Raw genomic sequence first — 24,438 nt, 5'->3', positions numbered from 1 at the left:
TGATGAGGAAACAAGGTTAAGTGACTTGCCCAGGGTCACACAGCTATATTCTGAGGTCAGATTTGAATTCAGGAGGATGAATCTTCCTAACCCCAGGCCTGGCACTTTATCTACTTTATCCACTATACTATTTATCTATCTTTCAAAAACCATATGTCATCTCTATACCTTGGTTAAAAAAACCAAGGAGGACTTAGGTGAAAGGCAACATCTCTCCATCCATACTGTTCAATAAGGTCATGACTATAATGACTGATTCCTATTCAGAATCCTATGAGATTGGTTCCTTAACACAGATTAAATCAGTAGTTGTGGACTATCCAGAAAAAGAACTATGGAATATGAATGTTTTTACCTTTGTTGTTATTGTTCTTGTTTATTCTTTCTTGTGTTTTTTTCTTTTTGTTCTGATCCTTCTCTTTACAGAATTACTAATATGGAAATATGTTTAACGTGATTGTAGTATACAACATATTATCAGATTGCTTGCTGGCCTCAGGAGGGGGGAGGGAAGGGAGGGTAATTGTAATTGGGAAAAAATTTTAAATAAAATAAAGTAAAATGAAAATATGTGGGCTAGAAAAGGATAAGGAAAAAGGTAATATGGTGTAGCCCTTTCTCCCCTAACCAAGGAATCTGGGCAGAATCTTCATGAGTCTAGCTGATAAATTGTATCCAAGAGGTATTTACCATCTTGCATGTTCCCTGACAAGATCAAGCAGAGAGGAATTAAGGAGCAACTGGCTCTTGCCTCATTTTGTCTAATTTCTATGTAGAAGAGAGTTTTCACACTCTTTTTTGAGTTTCTCCAGAAGCCACTTTCCTAGAAATATTTGGAAGAAGTGGCATACATTTTGAGAATTGAAGGGGAAGACTAAAAACATATATTACTTTACTCACTTATTTTCCCATGCTTATTAACTTTCTATTCTGTCTTAAGTTAAATACTTCACAAATTGATTTGCAACCTCTGCATGTTCTGTATGCACTGAAAAGGAAGCTTGGCCTATATCTATATAATTAGGATTACCCAAAAGGCCCTACCAGATTTATGGTAAGTAAGGGTCCCAGAGTTGAGGAGAGACTTTTATAGGATCTGGAACCATATGCTCTGAACAATCAGAATTTTAGGTGACACAAAGGCTAATGTTGATACATGGCATAAAATATATTATAAAGGAATTCTATGATTAGAAAAATGCAGTCAAGGCATGAAAGTAAAAGCAAGGAAAAACAGCTGGATGTCTTGTGTTTAGGATTGGTACCCATAAGATGTTCAAAAATCTAGTCTGGAGTGGGATTTTTTTGATAACATGGATAAAAGTTGCAGACTGAAAAAGCAGGGTAGTTTTTGATTTATACTAGTAGATAGAGTAGGTTATAATAATGAGATCATGAATCCATTGAGATAAATAGGAAATATTGTGATATGTTTATGAATATAACTTCTAAATATATTAATTTTCTGGGTTTTGGGGGGTGATGCTCAAAAAAACATGACAAAGCACAATATGCTTTTTCCAGTTCTTCTACCAAAATGCTCAAGGGCATATACACACATCAACTCCTATGAGGTAAACAAGGAGACAGAAATATTCTCACTTAAGTTAATGGTAGAAAGAAAATTAAAAATAAAAAACAAACTTCTGGTGTTCTGCATAAAATTTTCTGCTTTCCAAGATGATAGCCCAAGAATCTTAGATGTTGTATTATTCGTCAAAGCATTTAAATCTGCTTTTAAAATAGCAATATAATTTTAATAGATATTGACCTATTAAGCATAATGGGGAATTTTCTTTAATATGTAAACACTTTCTAAACAATCACATTCTATTAATCGTAGAAATTTAAATTATTGATTTTTTTCACTATGATGATTTTTATAAACCAGTTTTGAAGTATAGAGTATTAGCAACATGTCAGTTGTTTTCAGAAACCCTAATCAAATGTGCCATAGATATAGGTATAAATGAGTTTCTTCCTTTTGTTTCATTTACCTAGCGATATATGTGTTTTAGTATGTTACTAGTGTTTTCTTGACAACAGACTCAAAATTCTTCTTTAATGAAGTCCCTGTTATCTTTTTCTCTTAGTATAATGTGGGGAAACACCATCTTCTTTTGTCGGAAAAAAAAGTAATTTCCCAAATCTCCTACCAGTATTCTTGATTGTTTTAGGCAGAAAAGGAAGACATTAGTTGTTACCCTCCCTCCCCCAATTCACCTGGAATATTCTTGGATTGGCTAAAAGAACTTAAAATGGTAAACATTTTGTTGTGGAAGGTATAAGTGGATTTGTGCGAATACATATATGGGGGGTATATAAATTGTTAAATAGAAGTAGATTCTTCATTCAATCAGGACAAATGCAGAGCTTAAGTGAACATATAGATTTGACAGAAAGGTGATGAGATGTATTTAGTTTACGGACATTTTTCATTATTTTTTGTAGTCGTGTTGTCATATCACAATTTTGTGAAAAGAACCCCAATTTATATTGAATAAAAACATTTGGATCTGGGGTCAAAGGCCAGCTTTACTGCATACTAGCTACATGACCTTGGGTAGATTACTTAACTCCTGGCTTTGTTTCATCATCTATAAAATGAAATGGTTAGACCAGATGCCCTTCTCATAATTCTTTATTACTTCTCTCTTGGTGGGACAGAGTGAGAGGGAGAAGGAGAGGGAGGGGGTGAGGGAGGGAAAGAAGGGAGGGATAAGAGAGAGAAGAGGAAGAAGAAGAGGAGGAGGAATAAGAAGGAGGAGGAGGAGGAAAGAAGGAAAGGGAAACAAAGATATAAATCAAAATTTGCAAAATATTTTGTATTTTCAGTGGTATATACAAAGTACTTCTACCAATCGTTTCCTTCTACCCACTTACCCCCACCCACTTTGAGTCATTATTTGAAGCAACTGATTTTTGTTTATTATTATTATTTATTATTATATATTATTATTATATATTTATCAGTATAAATGCTGTGACCCCACAGACTTCTAAATACATCATGGCATAGGTGAACAAGCTGAGCACTGGCTTTGAAGTAAAAGGACTTTGTTCAAATTCCATCTTTGCCACTTCTTCCATTGTGATCTTGAGCATGTTGTTGTCATCTCCGGGGTTTGGTTTCCTCATCTCTAAAGTGAGGGGCTTAGATCAGTTGACCTCTCAGGTCCCTCCTTGCTCCAAATGTATGACTTCAGGATTTATTGGTTCAAACAATGATCTATGGTGTCATACATCTCCAGTCCCCATACTTCTTATTAGATGGTCATCAGAGAGTTAGTGGGTCCCAAAATCCATCACTGTGCTGCCATGTTAGGAAAGAGCCTCTCTGAACTTAGCTAGGTTGATCCTCAGACAATAGGCACACAGTCTGACACCTGGCCTGTAGCCTTTTCAATCAATTAGCATTAAAAACAAAATAAAGGTCTTTTGTATAACTCCCTCCCTGTCCCCAGTATAGATTTACACAAATCCACTTCTTCCTTCCACAACAAAATGTTTACTATTTTAAGTGGCAATAGCCAATTGAAGACTATCCCAAGTGAACTGGGGAGAGGAAAGCTAACAACTAATGTCTTCTTTTTCTGCCTAAAACAGTCAAGAACACTCATGCCTTTTATCTCTGTATGTGGAAGATGAACAATTTTGAAAATTTGGTGTTTGAGAAAGCATTAACTAAAAAGGAGGTCTGGGGTCTTTGATATAAACAATTACTATTAAATTATTATTATTATACTATTACAATAGTGAGTAATGAGAGATTTTTCAATTATGGGACACCAGGAAGGCTTCTGAGTTTTAACAGCCTAAATCTTGGGTTTTCCTCAGCTTGAAAATTGAAATTGAGACTAGAACAGTGTGTGGAACAAGACAATGAATATTTTATTTATTGCTATTGTATTTGCTCTCACATGCATAATAATGACAATATTTATCCGTTTCCAATACATCTGCTTCATATATATTACAGGAAATTCAAAGGGATCTGTTATTTGTATTCCAATGATCATCATTTGGCCTTCACAATATATAGATTCAAAATATATAGTCAATTAGAACATCATTATGAAACCCTTTAGATGTTAGAATATGTCTACAAAGCTCTAAGTTGGGAAAACAATTTGCACATATTTCATTTGCTTCTGACAAGAGTGATCTGAGGTTGGTGATATTATTTCCCATTTTACAGATGAGGAAACCGAGGCTGAGAGATTAAGTGACTTGCCCAGGGTCTCATGGCTAGCATTTGAGTCAGAACTCAAAATCAAGTCTTCCTAAAGCTGTGTCCATCCCCCTAACTACTTATACCTTGATGCCTCTCTAAAGGAAGAAAATGGAGCTAATAAAAAACTAAGTAATTCTTGTACCAAATAAAACATAAGAACAGAGGAGTTAGCATACCTTCACTTCATTTTAGGAGCTTTGGGATTCCTTAAATTTGGAATAAGCTTAGCAAAACATCACTCACAAAGTTATCTACTGCAATATTTAAACTATTAGGATGATAATATAAGGAAAAGAGAGAAATATTAGAAAATATGGTGGCAAGAAGAAGAATGAAAATGAATTAAGTTAATACCAAATAGGTTTGATTTTTTCCTTTTCTTTGCTTTTCTTTTTTTGGCAGGGCAATGAGGGTTAAGTGACTTGCCCAGGGTCACACAGCTAGTAATTTTCAAGTGTCTGAGGCTGGATTTGAACTCAGGTCCTCTTGAATCCAGGGCTGTCGCTTTATCCACTGTGCCACCTAGCTGCCCCCTTGATTTTTAATATGAAGAAAGCTGGGTGGGGGAACATTTGTAAATGTACCAGAACAAGAGAAATTAAACAAAATCTTCATGCCAGTGAAAAACCAAGGAGCCCCAAATCATGAGCTTCTGGGGTAGCCTTGTTTGCCACCTCTAGCTTTGAACTTAACATGTTGTTTTATGCCTTCTTCCATTATAACAGAACCTCCTTGAAATCAGAGAGTATATTGTTGACTTGTATTTGTATCCTTGATATTTAGCATAGTGCCTGGAACAGAGAGAACATTGAAAAAATTCATGGTTTCTCCCTCCCTCTGTCTCTGCTTCTCTTTTTGTCTTTGTGTCTGTCTCCTCTTTCCTTCTCAAGAGTGCTGTGAATAAAGGGCTGATCTGGAGTTAGAAAGATCTGAGTTCAAAATCCAGTCTCAGACATTTACTAGCTTTGTAATCCTGGACGAGTTACTTAACCTATCTGCCTCAGTTTCCTATTCTGTAAAAGAGGAATGATAATAGCATCTATCTCCAGAAGTTGCTATGAAGATCAAATGAGATGATATTTATAGAATACTTTGAAAACCTTAAATTAGGAACATAAATTCTAGCTATAATTATAATTACCATCATCATCGTCATCATAATTATTATCATTGTTCTTGCTCTAAATCCATCATTCTTTCCACTGTAATAGTAAGCTCATTTTTAAGAAGGAAAATAAAAACAAAAATGCAAGAGAAATGTAAGGTTAAAGACAAAATTCACATACAAAGAAAGGAGGGCACTTTTCTTAGACATATATTTAGAAACTGTAACTCAAGTTACTTATGATATTCCTGTTTACAAAAGTCTCAAAGCTTCTTAAACATTCTAACATGACTATAGGCATAAATTAGATAGTAAATACTCATCATAAGTTATAATGTTAATAACAACAAATAAAAAGCATAATTTTAACATCGAAACAAATCACTTCCTGCATGATCTTGGGCAAGTCACTTAAACTCTTGGGATATTGTAGGGACCAATTTTTAATTGGGGAGTGTTAGCTAGGCTGCTTGCCACAATATTGGGGCAAAGAAGGAGACCGACAACCTTCCTCAAATTAGAGCAGGATTTATTTAACAAGAACGAATTTAAAATAACACAAACAGGATCAGTAGGATTAAGGGAAAGGAAATAAAATGGGGAAAGGGAAATTATACAACCTGAACAACACCACCACCCAGGAATCAGCTGAGAACAGCTGAGAACACAGTCACATGACTGCCCTCACTAGGCTTCCAATCATTATAATTTTGCCAGGCCCATGTAGGCGTCTGCGAGTGGTGATAACATGAGGTGCCAGCGCCATGGTGATGGCTACAACCAGTGGGTCGAGTACCTTGTGGGTTTGAAGAGCCCAGGCCAGTGAGTGCGCCGAGGTTTGTTTTTTGTTTTTTTTAAATTCTAACCAAAAGATGGGGGTCATAAAAACCTCAAATAACAATTAATTCTTTACAATATTTAATGGTCTTTTCTGTAAAATGAAGGATTGAACTAGATGTTCTTTGGTCCTGTCTCATTCTGAAACCCTATGAATCTAATGTTCCTATCACATCCCTCTGTAAAGGATTTCTTTTTATGTAAATGGCATTTAAATCTTCATAATGCAGTTGTAGTCAGAAGACCTGTATTCAAATTTTAACTTTCCCTCTGCCTCCTATAAGCTTTGGCTTCTTTCAAGGATCAGGTCAGGTATCACCTCATATGGGAGGCCTCTTCTCATTCTCCCACTGAGAACTCCTGAGAAATCTATAGAGTCATTTTCATAAAAATGTTTTTAAATCCATAAAATCAAATGCATAGAATTACAAAGGAAATGAAAGGTTTGTGGGAGGGGAAAATGTATTTTCCCCCATCCAAATTCATGGATCCCTTAGCATCTATCCACAGACCAGTTAGGTAGTCCTTGGATGCTCTGCTGTTTCGATATTATATTCACCATTGTTGTTGTTGGAGAGAAAAACAAAAAGTGAGGAGCAAATGACACTGAAAATCTTCTTATATGATCACATTTAAAAACAAAACTTAACAGAAAACAATCCAGGAAAAAAAAATTCCTAGGGATTAGTTCATCAAATCCCAAGCCTATCAAATCCCAAGGATACACTCAACTTGCCAGAGAAACTATCAAAATAATTGTCTGAGCTTTTCATCTGATGAATATGCTTTTAAGTGACAGAAACAGAATTATAATTTAATCTACATTATTTTTAAAAAACTTTCTGAGAGAAAAGCTGTTTTAGGGAAATACACATAATACGCTGATCCACATTTGGATTGAAATGATGCTCTTTGAAAATGAATCAGATGAATCCTTTTAAAGGCATATTGTAATATGGTTGCATTATTGATGGTCTTAAAGTATGATTCAGCTTAGAGAAATTTTCTTCAAAAATGCATATAATATTGTCATCAGGTTTGATTGCTTTAGATATTTGTCATATCAAATTATAACATATTTGAAAATAAAAGACCAGTGGTTACTAAAGGCTCCTTTTCTAAAACATTTCTCTGACATCTCTTATTATACATTTATAGAGGACTGAAAATATGTTAGAGTCAGCCAGTAACCCAGCTTTTGATAAACACTTATTATATGCCAAACACTGTGCTAAGCACAGGAGAAAAAAAAAGGGAAAAACAAATGCTTATTTGTACTGAAAGATATTATCTGTGCTACTATGTGTTTCTGAGTTGTACTAGGATATTTGACCATAGAACTTTCCTCTATGATGCTGAGAGATTAGTAATAATATGTTTATATTTACATAGACACTATGTTATAAGGGAAAGCAAGCCAGGCCTGGAGTAAGGAAGATTTGCCTGTGACATGCATTGTTTGACCTTGATCCTGAAATCACAGGTCTGGACAAATCATAAATGTGTGTATAATTTGTAAACACACACATGGATATACATATATACATACACACAAATAAATACACACATACATATTTATATGTGTAATATATGTACACATGAATATATATCATTATTAAAAACTATATGCACATCATTATATACATACATATGTGTGTAAATATGTATATCATTATTTCTTCAAAAGACTCCTTAGAAGTATATTATCTCCGTTTTACAGATGGGAAAGGACATTTGTAAACTCAATCACATAATTAGTGTTTGAGCTATAATCTGAACCCATGGTGAGTACAAGTCTAATACTCTTACCACTATATGCTGCTGTATATTATAGCAATGTCAGACATCTTTGTGCAAATTATACCAAATATCAAAAAAGGCATTTATTTAAGTCTTTCACTGGCAAGATGGCTGCAGCAGAAACAGTGTCAGCCTTTTCTAATATGCAAAGCCTCTGAAGACTTTTTGACCAAGGATATGGGTTTAAGAGAAGAATAGACACAGGGTATAGGGTCTACTTTTTTATTGTAGGTCATTTTGACCTTATTCTCTCTTGTTTCAGTGATGGGTAATCTGCCACAATCCTGGCAAAGCTTCTGCCTCACTGGGCAGCAAAGGAAAGCTTTGGATGAGTGATAAAAGAAGTCCATAGGTCTTAAACTTAAAGTGGGATGTTCTAAATTGTCGAGCCCTAGCTTCACAGAATGGCTTCCCTTGTCAAAAAAGGGACAAAAATGGAAAAAAGATTTCATCACTTTTGTTGTTTAGTATGGAAGATATATCCCTTTACTGTTATTAAGACAGTATTTTATTATATGTTCCTGCCCACATCATCCTTCTTTGTACCTGGCTAAGGTGTATCTTGACTAGTCTCTGGAAATCCTATTCATGAGAGTCCCTGTGGTGTAGCAGGTGTAGAAATGTGTTTATAGTCAGGAAGATCTGATTTAAGATCTCTCTTATAGATGCTAACTGTATGAGTATAGGCAAAATTACTTAATCCCTCAGTATTTAACTAAATATTAAACTATACCATTCTTTTTTTGTTTGTTTGTTTTGTTTTGTTTTTTGCAGGGCAATGGGGGTTAAGTGACTTGCCCAGGGTCACACAGCTAGTAAGTGTCAAGTGTCTGAGGCCGGATTTGAACTCAGGTACTCCTGAATCCAGGGCCTCTGCTTTATCCACTGCGCCACCTACCCACCCCCTATACCATTCTTTAAAAATACAGATAGATAGATAGATAGATGAGTCACATTTCTCTGTTTGTAGAGAGGGAGCTCACCACACTAATCATAGTATGGACATAGGCATGGATCAACCAAGCAAAAGATCTTCCACATGTTTGATTAATCTTTGGATCTCTGGATTCATATACTTAAATGCTGAAGTGGTACTTAGATAATTGAATGAAGATCAAGCACTGAGCATGTGCTAATAATTTAGGGGAGAGGAGAGGGAAAAGAATTCTCAATAAGTACCTAAAAGAGTTTTACCTTTATAATTAGGAAGAAGTGCATTGAATTTCAAAAGGTCTCTACTGACCTTCCCTGGATGGCTTCAGTTCACCAAATCAAAGATCTATAGAAGGAATTGTGGGAAGCCCTCTAATGGCTCTGCATGTTTGGTGAGTCCCAGGCAGATGGGCATCTATCCTATTTTAGAAGACCTCCAAGGAAGGGGATCCTATCCCTGGCTGAAAAAATGAAGTAGAAATATCAAGCAGTATTTCTATGAGGATGCTAGTCAAGTGATTTAACATATCATTGGATTTCAATATATCCATTATACAGAAATATACTTATCCTTAGCTTTTTAGACTGAAAAGAATTTTAGGATACTTCACATAGGAGGTGAGAATTGCATTTTTCAGAGGGAAATAAAATAATTGTACTTGTAGTGGTTAGGAAGAGGAACAGGAGACAGATGATGCTCAATGAACCTTTTTGCAGGGGGGAAGAGTGAGATCTCTTTTAGTGGTACAGGAACCCAACACAAATGCCCCACTGTCAGTGCTAACTGTGAACCTTACCTCAATAGTAGCTCATTGTATTATATGACATAACTGGAAATAAAGGCAAAGGACATTTCTAGGCTATAATTATGGAAAATTAGCCTACAAGTACTAACTCATACAGTGACTAGTTCAAGCTATGTTTAATTTCAGTTTAGTTTAGGTATCTTCTCTGCAACACATTAGGATAGATAAAGTACCTTTGCAGGGGGAAGAAAGTTCATGTTATTTACTGCCTTTCTCAAAATAGGAATTATGCAACATGCTTGCTTAGAAGCTTTTCAAAATGAACTAAAGAGATTGGATCAGTTTTCTCAGATTTACTACTAGGATACTTTGGAAGATCTTTCAGAACATCATTGTTAGCTTTGGCCCTTACCTTTGAATAAGGTAGGAGTAATCAAGGCATAGTGAACAGGGTTCCAGCCTTGGAGTCAAAAAGACCAGAACTCCAGTCCTGACTGAATCATACAAGCTATTTAAACTCAATTCCTCCTCCCCCAAATCCCCAGACAACTCTCTAAGACTCTAAATTTTAGAAAAATTGCCTATGAACATTGGGGAAAGAAGTTTCCACATGTGGTGTCCCCTTATTGCTAAAATGATAGTTCTGGACTTCCCCCCCCCAAAAAACATACCCCAAATAAATTAGACATATATTGCTTTCTAGGAGGAAAATTTAGACTAGGATATATTCTAAAGCAAAAAAAAAAGTGGTTAGAAACACCAGTTAGACAAAACATATGCTACAACAGCCAAAGAAAAATTAATAGATTACATGTGTATGCCATGGTGTTATTTAATTTCTATTATATGAAAAATAATAGATTTTAGAGTCATAAAAATCTTAGAGATCATCCAATTTAAACCACTGGTTTTATACAAGGGTAAAATGTGGGCCAGAGAGGCTAATGGGTAGTACCTTGCCTCCTTACTAAAACTTTTCCCAACTTAATCTCACTGCTTTTGAACTGAGACAGCGAACAAGATATTTACTACATGTCTTATTAACAAGCTATCCATCTTCTTCTTGATCAATCAACAAACATTTATTAAGTGACTACTATGTACTAGCCACTATTCTAGGTGCTAGGGACAGAAATACAAATAATGAAACAATCCCTCTCTAGACGAGTATAAATTGTATAAATGTAAAAAAGAAAATAAACATTAAAAGTGTAGTTTAATGCAAGGGGATTAGTGAGTGAGGGCACTAGCTGTCTTGAGGACTATCGATGGCAAATATGAATTCTATGAGGAAGAAGTGAACAAGTTTTCAAGAATGAGAAATGGCCAATTCAAATATATGGAAAGGGACATGGGGGGTGTCCTTTGTGAAGAACAGAGAGAAGGTCAATTTGTTTGAATTGTAGAGTAAAGGAAGGGGAATAATATATGATGAGGCTGGAAAGATACCATGATTATGTGGATAAATCTTATCTTCCAATCAGGATTTAATTCATATTTAATAACCTACTTCCTGACCAGTACAATTCTAGGGACTGTAGGAGGTTAAGAAATAAATCTATTACAGCCTTCTTGTTCTTGAGGAACTTTATTCTAGTAAGGGAGATAAAATTTAGACAAATGAAAGAATTAGGGAAGAATATAGGAAAGTATGGATAAGTGACAAGAACCATGGCTGGGTTTTATCTACTCCATCCATTGCTCCCAGTAAGCAACACTGAGTATGGAATCCAGATCTGTCTTCACACTCACAAAATCTTTAAGACAGAGTTGCAAATAGAGAGTAGGAATGGAATTGGATAGGATATAAAGAATGACAAAGCAGATTGTTTCGCTTTCCCAAAGGAAAAGTGTTTAAGTCCTGCCAGAATTTGCTTTGAAATTCTATTTCTCTATCTCTCTTCCTCTCCCCACTCTTCCCCCCTTCCTCTCAATAATCCTTTTTCTCTTTTTTCCTCTCTCTTCTGATCTGTTCCCCTTTTCCTTTCCTGCTCTATTCCACCTTCTACTTCCTTTCCTTTTTTCCTCACAAAAATGCCTTAGCTACTCTCTCTTTAATAATATTGGCTTTATTTTATCTTATTCTTTTGTGCACTGAAAGTTTTCAAAGCTATTTGGGTTTCTTCTCTGTCCAAAAGGCAAGTCAAATAGCTTAGTTTTTGTTCCAAGCTACCTTAAATGACTACAAAAACATTATCGCTATTCAAGAAACCCTTCCCCGGGGCTATTGCAGAAGAGGGAAGTTTGGGTAGCTTTAAAAAAATTAATAAAAATAAGGAACAAAAACCTCCAAATATTTCTTTAAGCCAAATATCAGAAACCCAAGTCATTTTCACTAGAAGTTATTGTTGTATTTACTCTCCCCATCCTTTTTTTTTTTTTTTTTCAGTGAGGCAATTGGGGTTAAGTGTGTATTTACTCTCACAAGTTTTTTTTTTCTATTTAAAAAATTATACTTTAAAAGTTTCTTGGTTTTATTCCATATTGTACTTAATAGATTATTCTAATTTTAAAGCTTGTTAACTAGATGCAGTACTACTGTTAGAAAAGGGTACTTCAACAAAACACATATGCACATAGGTATGTTATTTGGTTGGGGTGGGGGGTCTAGAACTGCTTTTATCAATTTATAGAACTCTGTATGGAAACTCCCTCTCCTGATGAAATTTTGTAACGTAATAGTCTAAGAGATTCAGTAACTTGATGATGATAACACGGTTTGTGTTAGACATGAGATTGAACCTTGGTTTTCCTCACTCCAAAGACAGCCTTATCCGTTATACCACTTGTCTCCAGAATATAGAACAGTGATGTGAAATGAAACCGGAATATGTCTTCCTCATTTACACAATATGTATTTGAGCGCTTAGCCAACTAGGCACCTGGATAAAAACACATGAATGCAAAAATGGCAATGAATTACATTTAGCAAAAATTCTACAAATTATAGATCTAGAGTCATGACTTAATTTTTTTCCAAATGAAATTTGAATGAAAACAAAATAGTGATTATGCAAAATTAGCAGAAGACTTGAGGTTTTCAGACCCTTTAAATGAGTAACCTTACATGTCTAAATGTCTACTTAACAAGTAAATCTGCCTCAATTTCAATCAATGCTGTGTGTGCATTCCTCTTTAGCACCTGAGAAAAGAAAATGGTAAGTATGTTGAAGGAACACATTACCCACACAGCTAAGCTATGCTTTTACACTTGACGCTATTTTTTTTCTTAGCACACACCTGTCAAAAGAATATCGAAGTTAGTCTATTCCCCATGTTCTTCTGTTTGGGTGTTATAAAAGCAATTGTTTGTCCCATTATTCTCCTCCTAAACCTGGAGCTGTAAGCAGGTCATGGTTTCTAAATTACTTCTTATCAGCTCGAGGTGTAGGGTGCTGTAGGGTGATTTGTATTCTTTATTTCTCTCTGCCCCATATGTTCTAGAGAGCTAGTCACTACCAGCTTGAATGTGGATACTCTGATGAATAGACTAGGAGTGTTTCAGTGGCAGTGTTTGTGTTTAGAGTTAGACCAGAGCAAAACAGTTTTCTTGTGCATTGTTAACATAGGTGCATTTCAGCTTTTTGCTATATAAGAAAAAGAGATATTATTTTACAGTGTGTTATTACTGGGCCCCAAATCACAGAGATAAAAAAAAAGTTGTCTTTTTGGATTATACCAAGAGAATAGAATCTGAGCTTGCATGCATTTTGTTTTTCAGCATCTCGGCTCAAGAACTGTCTAGTATAAAGTGAAAGGATATTTCTTTTAAGGATACATCTATTTTCACAGCGGCAAACCAAATGCATGTATGGCATCTGCTGTAGATAGGGATGAGTGAGCCCAACCAGATTCAGGGTTGAGAGGAGGTCACAACTATTTTTCTGTTTTTTTCAGTGTTTGTCAAATTTGCATTTTCCCAAATGCTTGGTTCAATTATTTGATGTAGTTTTTATTTTAGGAAAAAAATCTGTAAACTTTTGATTGATTCAGGTTAATAAAAATAGGCTTTTGATAGAATTTCTTCATATTTAGGAAAATCTTCTCAGTCTAAAAGCCTCTTGCTTTAAAAAAGTCAGTTTTGCCTAATGAGAAGAGATTTGTGTTTTGGTGACATTTTGAACCTGTGCAGTTGGATTCTAGATTCAGAAAATGGTTTTGCCCCAGTTCTGCATGGTGTACATGCGTTTGAGAAGGCATATAAGGCATTAGAAAATGATAAATAAGATTTTCTTTCAATCAGATGCTAGAAGTGAGAGCCACAAATAAATGGTGTAAACATTTTTAAAATTTACAAAGTTTGCAATAGTGACTTGCATTAAGGAGAAAATTTGCAGTTAAGATATCTAAAGGAATCATTTATGCTCTTCGTAGACAAGAAATAAAATGAAAAAGCATGCTAGAATCTAATTATGGCATTCATCATATTACAATAATGACCGCTGTGGCAGATGTTTCTTTTTCCTTCTGTATAATAGGAGGTTTTCTTTCTTTCTTTTTTTTTGGAAGTATATTATTATGCTATTATCTTAAATGGCAAAACAAAAATGTAGAAAATACTTCTGATGTACTTTCTAAGTGGAAATATAATTTTTAAAAACTGGATATTAGCTTGCTTGGTTTAAAGCTCCCTAGCTTGATGCATATAATCAAATTCAAGTTAAAAGTATAATATGAAAGGAAGTAGTTAAAAATTATCTTATTTTAGCTTCATATCTGCACTGTTGGATTTCTTTTTAAGCAAGCCGTTCAATAAAATTCATGGGAGGTTTTGATCATATTAGTTATAGAAAAGTAGATGGACTTGATGGAAATTGTGTCCACCTTGAATATTCATGTTTTTTGTTGAATTAGCAGTTACACAAACATGACTGCCCTAATTGCTTTCTCTGCAATGGAAATAGTTCAGTGTAATCACCTTCAGTCCTTCAGGCTTAGATGTGCACAAGCAGCAAATCTTTGAAATTCCAGCTCCAAATAAATGATCCTTCAAAAAAGATTTCAGAGTCTTAGGACCAATCACATGTGTACTTCCCATGAAAAGCCGAAATAAAACCGGATTTTATGTAAGCAAACATTTTTCACATACAAATGAGTGAATTTATAAGTTTAATATTTTGTTTGCATAATACTTTTTAATATAAAAGGAGATCCATTTAATTCATTTGTTTGCTTTCTTTGATAACATATCAACTATCAGTAATTTTGTCATTCAAAAAGAATTTTCATGAGAATTAACATACACTTATGGATAACACGCAAAACATTTCTTCTTCCACATTAAAAGGATAATATTGAGGACTTGTTTGGTTACTAAGTACTAAGTACTTTGTATTGGAATAAAAATGGACAAATTCAGAAATGGTGATGAAGGAATTTTACTCTAAGGAATATTTAACTTTCTAATATTTTTTGTTTCATTAGCACAGTACTATTGTGTTCACAAATAACCAAATGACATTTCTGATATAAACGAACATGCCATTACTAATGTCACTTTCATATCTAGGTACACATTCCAGGAACATTATCTGGCTCATTTATAAATTAGCAAAGGATAGATATAGATTCCAATCTCAGGATTGTGCTATTAGTCCTTTAAAAAGAACTCATTCTAAATATTTGGGCCACTATATCTGGGTGTTCTGAGGTGGAAGAACCAAGGAGTCATAATTTCTAACCTGAGGATAAGGATCCCTTCATAAAAAGAAAAAAACCAATGCATTTATTTATAAACAGATGATAATTATGGCTAAAATTATGAAAAATAAAAGATGCTTTTTCAAATGCTAAAAAGTGCAATGACACTTTTAAAAAGTTAAGATGTATCTCTACCTTCCCAACTATCTCCTTTCAATTAAGAGCTATTTTAAAAATTGGGTTATTTTAATTAAAGAATTATGTTGTTTTGTGTGATATTTTTAATGTGGACTGACATGAATCTAACTTCACAGCATGCCTTTGACAAAATTTAAAAGTTTTCATATTGAAGAAGATATTTTTAAAGGTAGAAATTAATTCAGATTCATCATACTTTGTAATTCTATACAATATTGAACAGAGTCTTCTGAGAGTTCTAATTAGTGGATGTTATTTACAGAATTGTATTGCTATATCTGGTCATATCCTATATAAATCTAAGAAGTGGTAATACTGAGCAAATAGGATAACAACTTTAATGCTTTTGTTATTTCATTGGGTGATTTCAGTTGACCTTTAATTTCTCCCGTTTACTTTATCAGTTTGGAAAAGATCTCTCATAAAGGGGATGAAAATTCTCTTGATATTAATTAACATATAGAGTTTTAGATCTTTCTGAATCTGTTACAAAAAAACCCACAAAATTTTGTGGGTAGAATTTACCTAACCATTTTCTGTTTAGGAAGGTCTAATTTTAAATAGCTTATAGTCAGACAGAAGTATGATTTCATTTCCCACTTATAGAAATAGATCTTTAATGTTCATGCTCAAGGGACAAAATGATGATCTTAAATTCCTAGTAGTTCAAAAAGATGGGTGCAGGCCAAGCTTGCATATAACTTAAGTGTACCACCTAACTTACTCACTAACTGTATGTTGCCAATTTGGAGTTAATTGAACATTACATGTTTTAATCACAGGGAAAATAATTTTCCTAAATCGCATAAAAACCAACTGGTTTGTCATCCTAACCTTCCATACATGCTGTTGCTAGGAAGACATCACTACTATAACCTCATCCTCCACTATTTAGATATGGCCTCATGAATCCAATATTTTTATTCTAATATTTAAGTTCAGTCATCATAGCTAATGTCCTTGATGCAATCGGAAATTGCTGTCATTACATGGATCACTAAAATTTGGAGGTAATAATAAAATATAAGAACAACAAAAAAGGAAAAGGTAGTTTAAAAATTTCCTTCAAAATTAGATGATGGCTAAAGGTTTAATCAATTACATTTTATCACCAAATCCAGTCCTTCCTCTTGAGCTGTCAGAGAATGAGATAAGCAGAGAGCATCTTGAAACACGATGACACAAGCCTGTCGTGGGGAAGGAGTTGTGTCCCTGAACCAGCCAAGATGAAACACATTCATTTATTACTTTGGCATTGCAGGAAGATGAAAAGCCACGGTAGCTTTCTACCTTCATCCTTTCTACAATCTTTCTATTTCATTAATTTTTCATGGAATTTCATTTCAAAATAATCTTTCCTTGGTTACACATCTGCTCTATTTATTTTGTTCATTTTGCCAACTTTTTTTTCTATTAGCATCTCATAACTTTGGAAACCTGTTCTGTTTCTCCATCATTTTCTGCCAATTTGTCTTCTTTTACTTTTTTTAACAGATATTTGTATTGGTGTTTTCAAAATTCCTTTCAATTTCCTAAAAGTATATTTTATGAGTAACTCTGAAGGAGCATGAAAGTCCTTAGAGTTAGTTGCATTGCTGTCAAGAATTGCAAAGAAAGAAATGTCACATGCAACTGGCCAATTTCAATTACAGTTAGCAAGTACATATTTATGCTACATGTAAGATTGATCTTGAAATCTTTCTTTTTACCGCTCAGTTTAGTATAATTGACTTATTAAAACTCATAATTTTAACCATTTTGGTCACAAAACAAATATTTACTCTTTTACCCACCAATCCTCCATCTTTTGCAATTCTTACACCAGTTCATGCAAGAGAGAATCAAATCCAGGCAATTATACATTATATTTCAGGCTAAAAAATGACTTCTTTTAGTAAACAAACATATACAACAATTCTAGTAATGTGTGTAGTACATTAATGAATAGGATACATTTAAATACTCCAGAAAATACATTTGCCTAAAGCTATTACAGGATAACAACACATATCAATAATCAGAAAAGTGACTAATGGAAAATTACTCGAAGATGATATGTAATGACACTGATATTCTGAATTTTAATAGCTGGATCTTGACTGTTGTCAAATTGCACAAGAAGGTTAAACTGTTACATTTAAATTTAGGAGTTAAAGGCCCTACCTTACACATATTCCCTTACTGAATTACTTAGCAAATACTTATATATAGGTCCAATAAAACCAAACGATTCAGCTTTAGCCAAGAACAATTTTCTAGAGTACTTCTAACAAGTGGTCTAAAATAAGCAAAAACTCTGTACTCTCAGAGATATCTGAACTGTGTGGATATTTGGTGATAGATAACTAACAGCAAAATATTCCTCAAATCATGTGTGCTTGTTTCTTTCCTTAAACCTTAATAATAGAAAAAAGGGTATAATAAAGATTAAATCAAGTCTTTAGTCCAATAAGATGTGAACACCCTCTAATTCACCTAAGTAAAAAGTCTGCCTTCCTATTATTTTCTATTGGTTTATTTCAATTTATTGTTTTTCTCTTATGCAAATATTCTTGAAAACTTTTTTTATTTATACAAAGAATGGCAGTTAGTATTTTTAAGACAAAGTTTCAACTCAAAAACACAATCATATAAAGAAATTAGTGATAACAAGCAAAGAACTTATTTTTTACAGCAGTCTTATATATGCTTCAGTGTCAATAATTGAGGGGTCTGAAATTTATTTCCCTAAAGCCAGCTTAAGATATGTTTAGTTCACTTCTTTAATTTATTTATTCTTATGTGGCATGATGATTTGAAATATTACTATTCAAAATAAATCTATATCACTTCCTATCACATAGATTTATATGTGTATATATATTTATGTTATATGTATATAGCACCTAATATCTAAGAGATTTAAATTATGGATATGGGAAAGTAATAGTATCAACTATTAATGACTAAACAATAGTTTAACTGTTTAAAAATGATTTTCATTTAGTTATTTTTGTATAATTGACATAAAAAGGAACATGCTATACAAGTAGTTCATATTTGTTCTGGACGTGTTTTTTCTTCATACCAAAATCCATTTCCCCCCAAATGCAGTGATCGGTTTATTCACTACACAGGTCTCTATAAAAATGCTTCATAATGAGGTAAATTTTAGAGTTTATCAACAGGTATGATATTTTAAAATTAGAAAATGTAAAAATTTAGGCTAAGGGTAATTTACACTAGGGATGGAATTTAATTTGAATACAAGACAACTATTGTTCTTTACATGAGAGAAATCAAGTGGCTGAAACATTTAGGCATTACTTACAAACTCACATATTCCATGGAAATGAAAGGAGAGTTCCCTTCTCTGTACCATAGATATAATTTTACTTATCAACTCAAAACTCTTAAGTATGTACCTCTAATTTCAGTTGATTTTCCCCTTAAAATACTTAATAATATTATTTTGACTCCCACACCATGATCCCTGCAAGAAAACACTATAGAAGATTTCAGCAAGACTCACCTATATGCAGAAACTACCCTCTACCTGACCACTTTTTCCTCTTGCATTATTGGCTAAGAATAAGAATAAGAATAAGAAGAATATGGTAAGAAACACGTCTAGGTATATGCAAAAAAATTTTAAAGCATAGAAGCCTCTGTTACATGAAATTCTTTAACAACTATTGTCCTAATCACCAAGTTTATGGCAAATAAAAATTGTTCAAGTTCATGTTCCCCTATCCCCCAAAGTAGGTTTCCTGAAATATAAATATTTTCCAAATGGACTCAAAAGAAATTACATTTTTAGGGATGATGTGGTGAAACCTCCCTTTCAAATAAAATTATTTTCTTTTAGATTTTGCTTTAGTATGGCTATTTCACACATTTGTTAAAATATTTTTCATATAATCTACTAAAATTTTTCATAATGCAAAACACTAATTAGGATATAGCCATGAAGATGTACAAGAATGCAAAGCTACAAGACTACATTTATTTCCTCTTTTATAAGTTCCACCCAAGCCTATATATCTTTTTGTTGTACTGATGCTGATGCCACTACTTGGTATTGTTGCCTTTGGAAAATATATAAAAGTCTGTTTTAAAATGGGATATCTAAATGGCCAAGTGAAATTATCCAGCACCCATTTTCAGCAACCCAAGGGCTAAATAAGTTACCAGATACTTTTTGCTTTGATAGCAGAGAGTTTAAAGCCTTTTCAGAAAGTTGTTTTCTGTACTTATAACTATTGTTTTTGACATGCAAGCTTATAGAATGCTTGCCTGGGATATTGACATTTGTGACTTCAAACAGTATGGTTAATTCCCATTACTAGAAGAGGCAATAAGGGATTTGTGAGCTGTTAAAAAAGCAGTTAGGTTGATGGTCTGACAGAAACTTATCTTAGGCATTTGGAAGGATAAAAATTAGCAGTGACCAGGGATTTCCTATTCTGACCATATCTAATAATACATTCTCCATGAGTAGCTTTCAAATGGGGGGTGGTGGAGAGAGAATAATAGTTGTGTCTTTCTTGCTATCTTTTCTAGAACCAAATTTGCTCATCTCCAAAGTCTTCAATTTCAAATGATGTGCACCAGTTCAACTTTTCTCTCCAGACCGACAATAAAGCAGCTGACAATGACATGAGATCCTCTCTGTGGGAGAGAGCAGGGCAGCCTTAGAAAAAGCTTTTCATCTGCCTATCCTGTGCTCACAGGCTGCAATAGCATTCAGGAACACTGCTTCTTCTATTAGAGCAAATGTTAATTCTATATCAACATCCCTTTTTAGAAGCAGTACTCATCTATGATGGCATTGACTAACTTTATGCACTTGAGATCCAGAAATTTTCATAACCAGGCAGCCCCATTACACTTTGCCAGTAGCAACCTGTCATCAAACTGCCCCCCCTTACATCTTGCTTGGCCACTAACAAGATGTTATGCTTGTTTGTCTTTTAGATACTAATCCCCATTAATATAATCACCACCTCACACAAAGCATTTTTTGTGGTTCTGGGTATTTTCAAATGAAGTGACATGCTTCTAAGTGAAAACTATGAGACTGTTTAGGGGAAGCAATTGCCAATGACTTGCCTGTTCCTTCCTCAAAGACGATTTGGATCTGCAAAGCTGACACTAAATTTTATCTCACTGCTTTTACTGGGGATGGTTCAAGCTATTCTTTCATTAAGCACCATGTGATAATGTTACCTCTGACAGGGTCAAAGAAGCACCAGCCTTGTACTATGGAGTTGGACTGCAGTACCTGGTCGACGAAATGGATCCCTTCTTGCAAAAGAAAGAAAAGCTTCTCCCTCATTCCTTATCTATCTTCCCCCGTCCTCACCTCCACCCCTTTCAAAAACTGTCTCCTGGGAAAGAAGCCTTTTTGCTTGCTGGGCTTGTTATGTACATTCACCAAAAAAAAAAAAAAATCATTTTGCCTTACACAAACCTCTAGCAATTTATGAAAGTATCTGCACTCCTAAGTGATATTTGACTTTCGTATCCCATTGGTTTCTAAAAGTACAGCTTTTAAAAAATAAGGAGGAAACAGAAAAAAGAACAGGGGAAGAGAGAGAAGAAAGGAAAAGTAGAGATTTGGGATTTGGGGGCAGAAAGAGAGAGAGAGAGCCTTACCTTTTCTCTTTGATCTTCTTCTCCTCCTCCTCTTGGACTTACATTTGAGTTGACTACTTAGCCCTCCAGACCCTCTGTTGTTCCCCAAGACGGATGCCATGGCTGAGATTCAATAGACGGGAATAGAGACGAGTTCTTTTCTTGGTAAATTTCACCTTTTTTCTCGCTCTCGCAGCAGCAGCAGCTGCTGCTTCCGTTTTGCAGATCAAGGAGCGGGATCACTTTTGAGTACTGAGCCCCCTCTCTAATTGTTCTCTGTCACTTGTTTTCAGCTGGGCTGACTGTCTCTGATCTCCTGGGCTGGCATGCTTAAATGCTCCGACGATGTCGTGAGAGCTGTGCAAAGGTAGAGACTCAAGCATCGGAAGAGCTCTGGGTAGCTCGCGTTCTGTCTGACTCCCTTTAGCAGGGCTGTAAATGCACGGCTTCTACTTTTTGCGCCTCTGTTAGTTGTTTGGCACCAGACACTTTGAAGCCAATCATGCAGGGAGCTTGTCTATTTGCTGCTGCAAAGTCTAATTAGATCCAATCACAACTGTCTCCTGGCTCTGACATCAGCACCACCAGCCCTTTCCATCCCCTGTCAGCTTGCAAACTCAGCTCCCATTTGGACTGACGGATATGCTTAGGACCTGATAGAAAGGGAAGGAGAACTGCACTGTAGGGAATAAAAACATAGCGCCAGTTTATCTGGGAGAAGCCTAAGGGGGCAGCTTACAAGAAGGGATGCTACGAAAGGGATTTCAAACCTTTCTGCTTTAGACCCTATGGGCAGAACAACATGCTTCCAGACTCTCATAAAGATGTAGGGACTATTTTCTCTGACCAACTAGTTATTAACTAGTTCATTCATTAGATTGCTCATTGTTTCAAAGGGGAAAGATCTTTCTTTAAAAAACGCTGAGAACACAGCACCTTAGAAAGGAGTCAGCTTTGTAATCCCCAGGGAAAGAGCCTGTCTTGGGATATTTATTTTTTCAGAGGCTGCTAAAAAAAATCCCATGGTTGTTCACGTTGAAGAAGAAAATTATTATGTAAAGATAAATGGGGGGGGGTTCAGAATGATTATAAAAAGAGGGATTGCTGAGTCTAGTGGTTCATTTTGGAAACAATGAAATGAAAAAGGTTTTATCAGGCAGCTTCACTACCAACTGTAATGTTGGATAAAGAAAAGTAAGATTATATAGGTGTTATGTGGCAAATGGAACTATTGTGTGGTTTCAGCTCTTGAACAATTTTTTGTTTGTTTGATTTTGTTGTGCTCTCATCTGCTAAAAGATGCTTTTGCTTATGAATCCTTAAATAAAAGTACAGACATATTCCAGGAAAAGTTATCTTCTGCCTTTCAATGACAGTAAGCTGTTAATTAGAATACAAATTAATTAGGGCAATACACCAAAGAGATTCCTTAGAAAGTGTTCCCTTGATGATAAGAAAAACAATTTTTGAAAAGTTTATTGTGAAGGCAAGTTTTGAGGAAATCCTTTTGTGTCTAGAGTTGGAGAAAAAGAAAGTCATGGGGATGTTCTTTGCAGTTCAGTTGACCAGAGTTAAAATAGAAGTGGCAGATGGAACAAATTGATGGATCAACCTGGGTGGGGGGAGTTTTAAGGGTAGTTTGGGGAACAATGACAAGATTAGGACAATATTCTTCAAGGTGAATTCTGTGTTTTGGTAGCAGAAGAAGGATAGAAATGGATTATCACTTCTTGAATGTTTGATCATCACACCAAGGCCCACTTTGTTTTTTTTTTTGTTTTTTGTTTTTTTCCCCAGTAACCATTCTGAATTTTGAATCAATGTTAGCTATTTTGAAGGAGGAAGAAAATATCACATCCTACATTCACTTCATCAACAGGACCAAACTGGTCTTTGCTCCATCCTCAGTGAGAGGCCTAGTGGTCTGCAGCCAACCTTAATTTTATATAAGAGACATCACCTATAGTACTGCTAGAATTTTTAAGTATTTGGCTTATTTTAGCTCACCAAATACAATTATAGTATAAATTCCTCATTTGTGTCAAGTGTGATATTTTCATTCCATTGCCAACAATACTTAATCATGGTTACAATTCCTACTGAATATTTCAATGATATGTTGCCTTCATTATTAATTTTTATAATATAAAGGATGCACAAGAGCCCTAACACATTCAGAAATAAAGCTCAAAGACTATATTAATGAGCCTCCCAGGCTGTATAATAAAATAGTTTGGCAACAATCCACACAAACACTACTGATGCACTTGTAGAAATTCTGTTTTAGACATATACATATTCAAGACCATTATTATTTTTAAATTGTCCTTGCCTTGTCCCCATTGCCACATATATCAATGATCCTGTCTTGTTTAACCTGTGAGACATTGGCTGTAATTTGATGAGATCAGACAAAAGATCATAAAACCAGAGTAATTTTAAATGGAATAGTAGAATAGTAGATTAGGATCATTTGGCAGGTGGGGTAGGCCTATTATAACTTCAATGTGGGGAACTTCTAAGGAGGAAGCTTCCTCTGCCAATGTAACAATGTAGAGTGGCACCTGTTCAACAACTGAAAATCATTGGAGTTACTTGAGCAATTGATATAAATGACTTGTCCAGGGTCACTTAGTCAGCATGTGTCAGAGGCAGGATTTCCCTTGTGGAATCTTCAGGAAATTTTAAGTCACTTAAAAAAATGTTTAAACCATGAAATTCAATCTTTAAAAATGTTAATTCAAGGAAGCCCACTAATGAATTGGTTTCCATCTCTCTGTCATGAAGTAACTATCAATTTCTTCCCCTTTTTTTTTTTTTTTTTTTTAGTGAGGCAGTTGGGGTTAAGTGACTTGCCCAGGGTCACACACCTAGTAAGTGTTAAGTGTCTGAGGCCGGATTTGAACTCAGGTACTCCTGACTCCAGGGCCGGTGCTCTATCCACTGCGCGACCTAGCTGCCCCTACCATTGCTTTTTTAAAAGTCATTTTCCCTGAATCATTTCTTTATCCCAATTATCCCAATTTCAATTTGGAAAGGGGCAAACATTAGCAAAAAGTTGAGGCAGAATACAGAGCAAGCATAATCTCATTACCTGTCATTGAATTCTGTGAATGAGCATATTTGTTCAATCTCTGGTCTTCCAAGTAGAATGAGCAAATGAGAAGTCAGGTCACTGGAAGAAACTGCACCCATAGACATGCCATTGGGAATTCAACAGTAGTCAACCAGAAAATTAGCTAATGGAAATAATTTCTTTTGGATAGAATGAAGAGAAGATCCACCATTTCTGTGAGATTTCCAACTTGCAGAAGTATACATTTTGTCCA

General features: G+C 34.8%; 1 protein-coding gene across 1 annotated transcript in view; it reads right to left on the bottom strand.

Moving 5' to 3' along the window:
- The window catches only part of ADARB2 (adenosine deaminase RNA specific B2 (inactive)), a 682,058-nt gene extending 660,351 nt beyond the window's left edge, over positions 1 to 21,707 (bottom strand). The window contains 1 exon segment of the mRNA XM_043968556.1: positions 21,131 to 21,707. Coding sequence (XP_043824491.1) covers positions 21,131 to 21,230 — 100 coding nt within the window. The 5' untranslated portion in view covers positions 21,231 to 21,707.
- Positions 21,708 to 24,438: the final 2,731 nt, after the last annotated feature.

Source organism: Dromiciops gliroides, chromosome 5 (assembly GCF_019393635.1).
Source record: "Dromiciops gliroides isolate mDroGli1 chromosome 5, mDroGli1.pri, whole genome shotgun sequence".
Taxonomy (NCBI): Eukaryota; Metazoa; Chordata; class Mammalia; order Microbiotheria; family Microbiotheriidae; genus Dromiciops; species Dromiciops gliroides.
The sequence above is the reverse complement of the archived record's forward strand: the minus strand, read 5'-3'. Positions and strand labels throughout refer to the sequence as shown.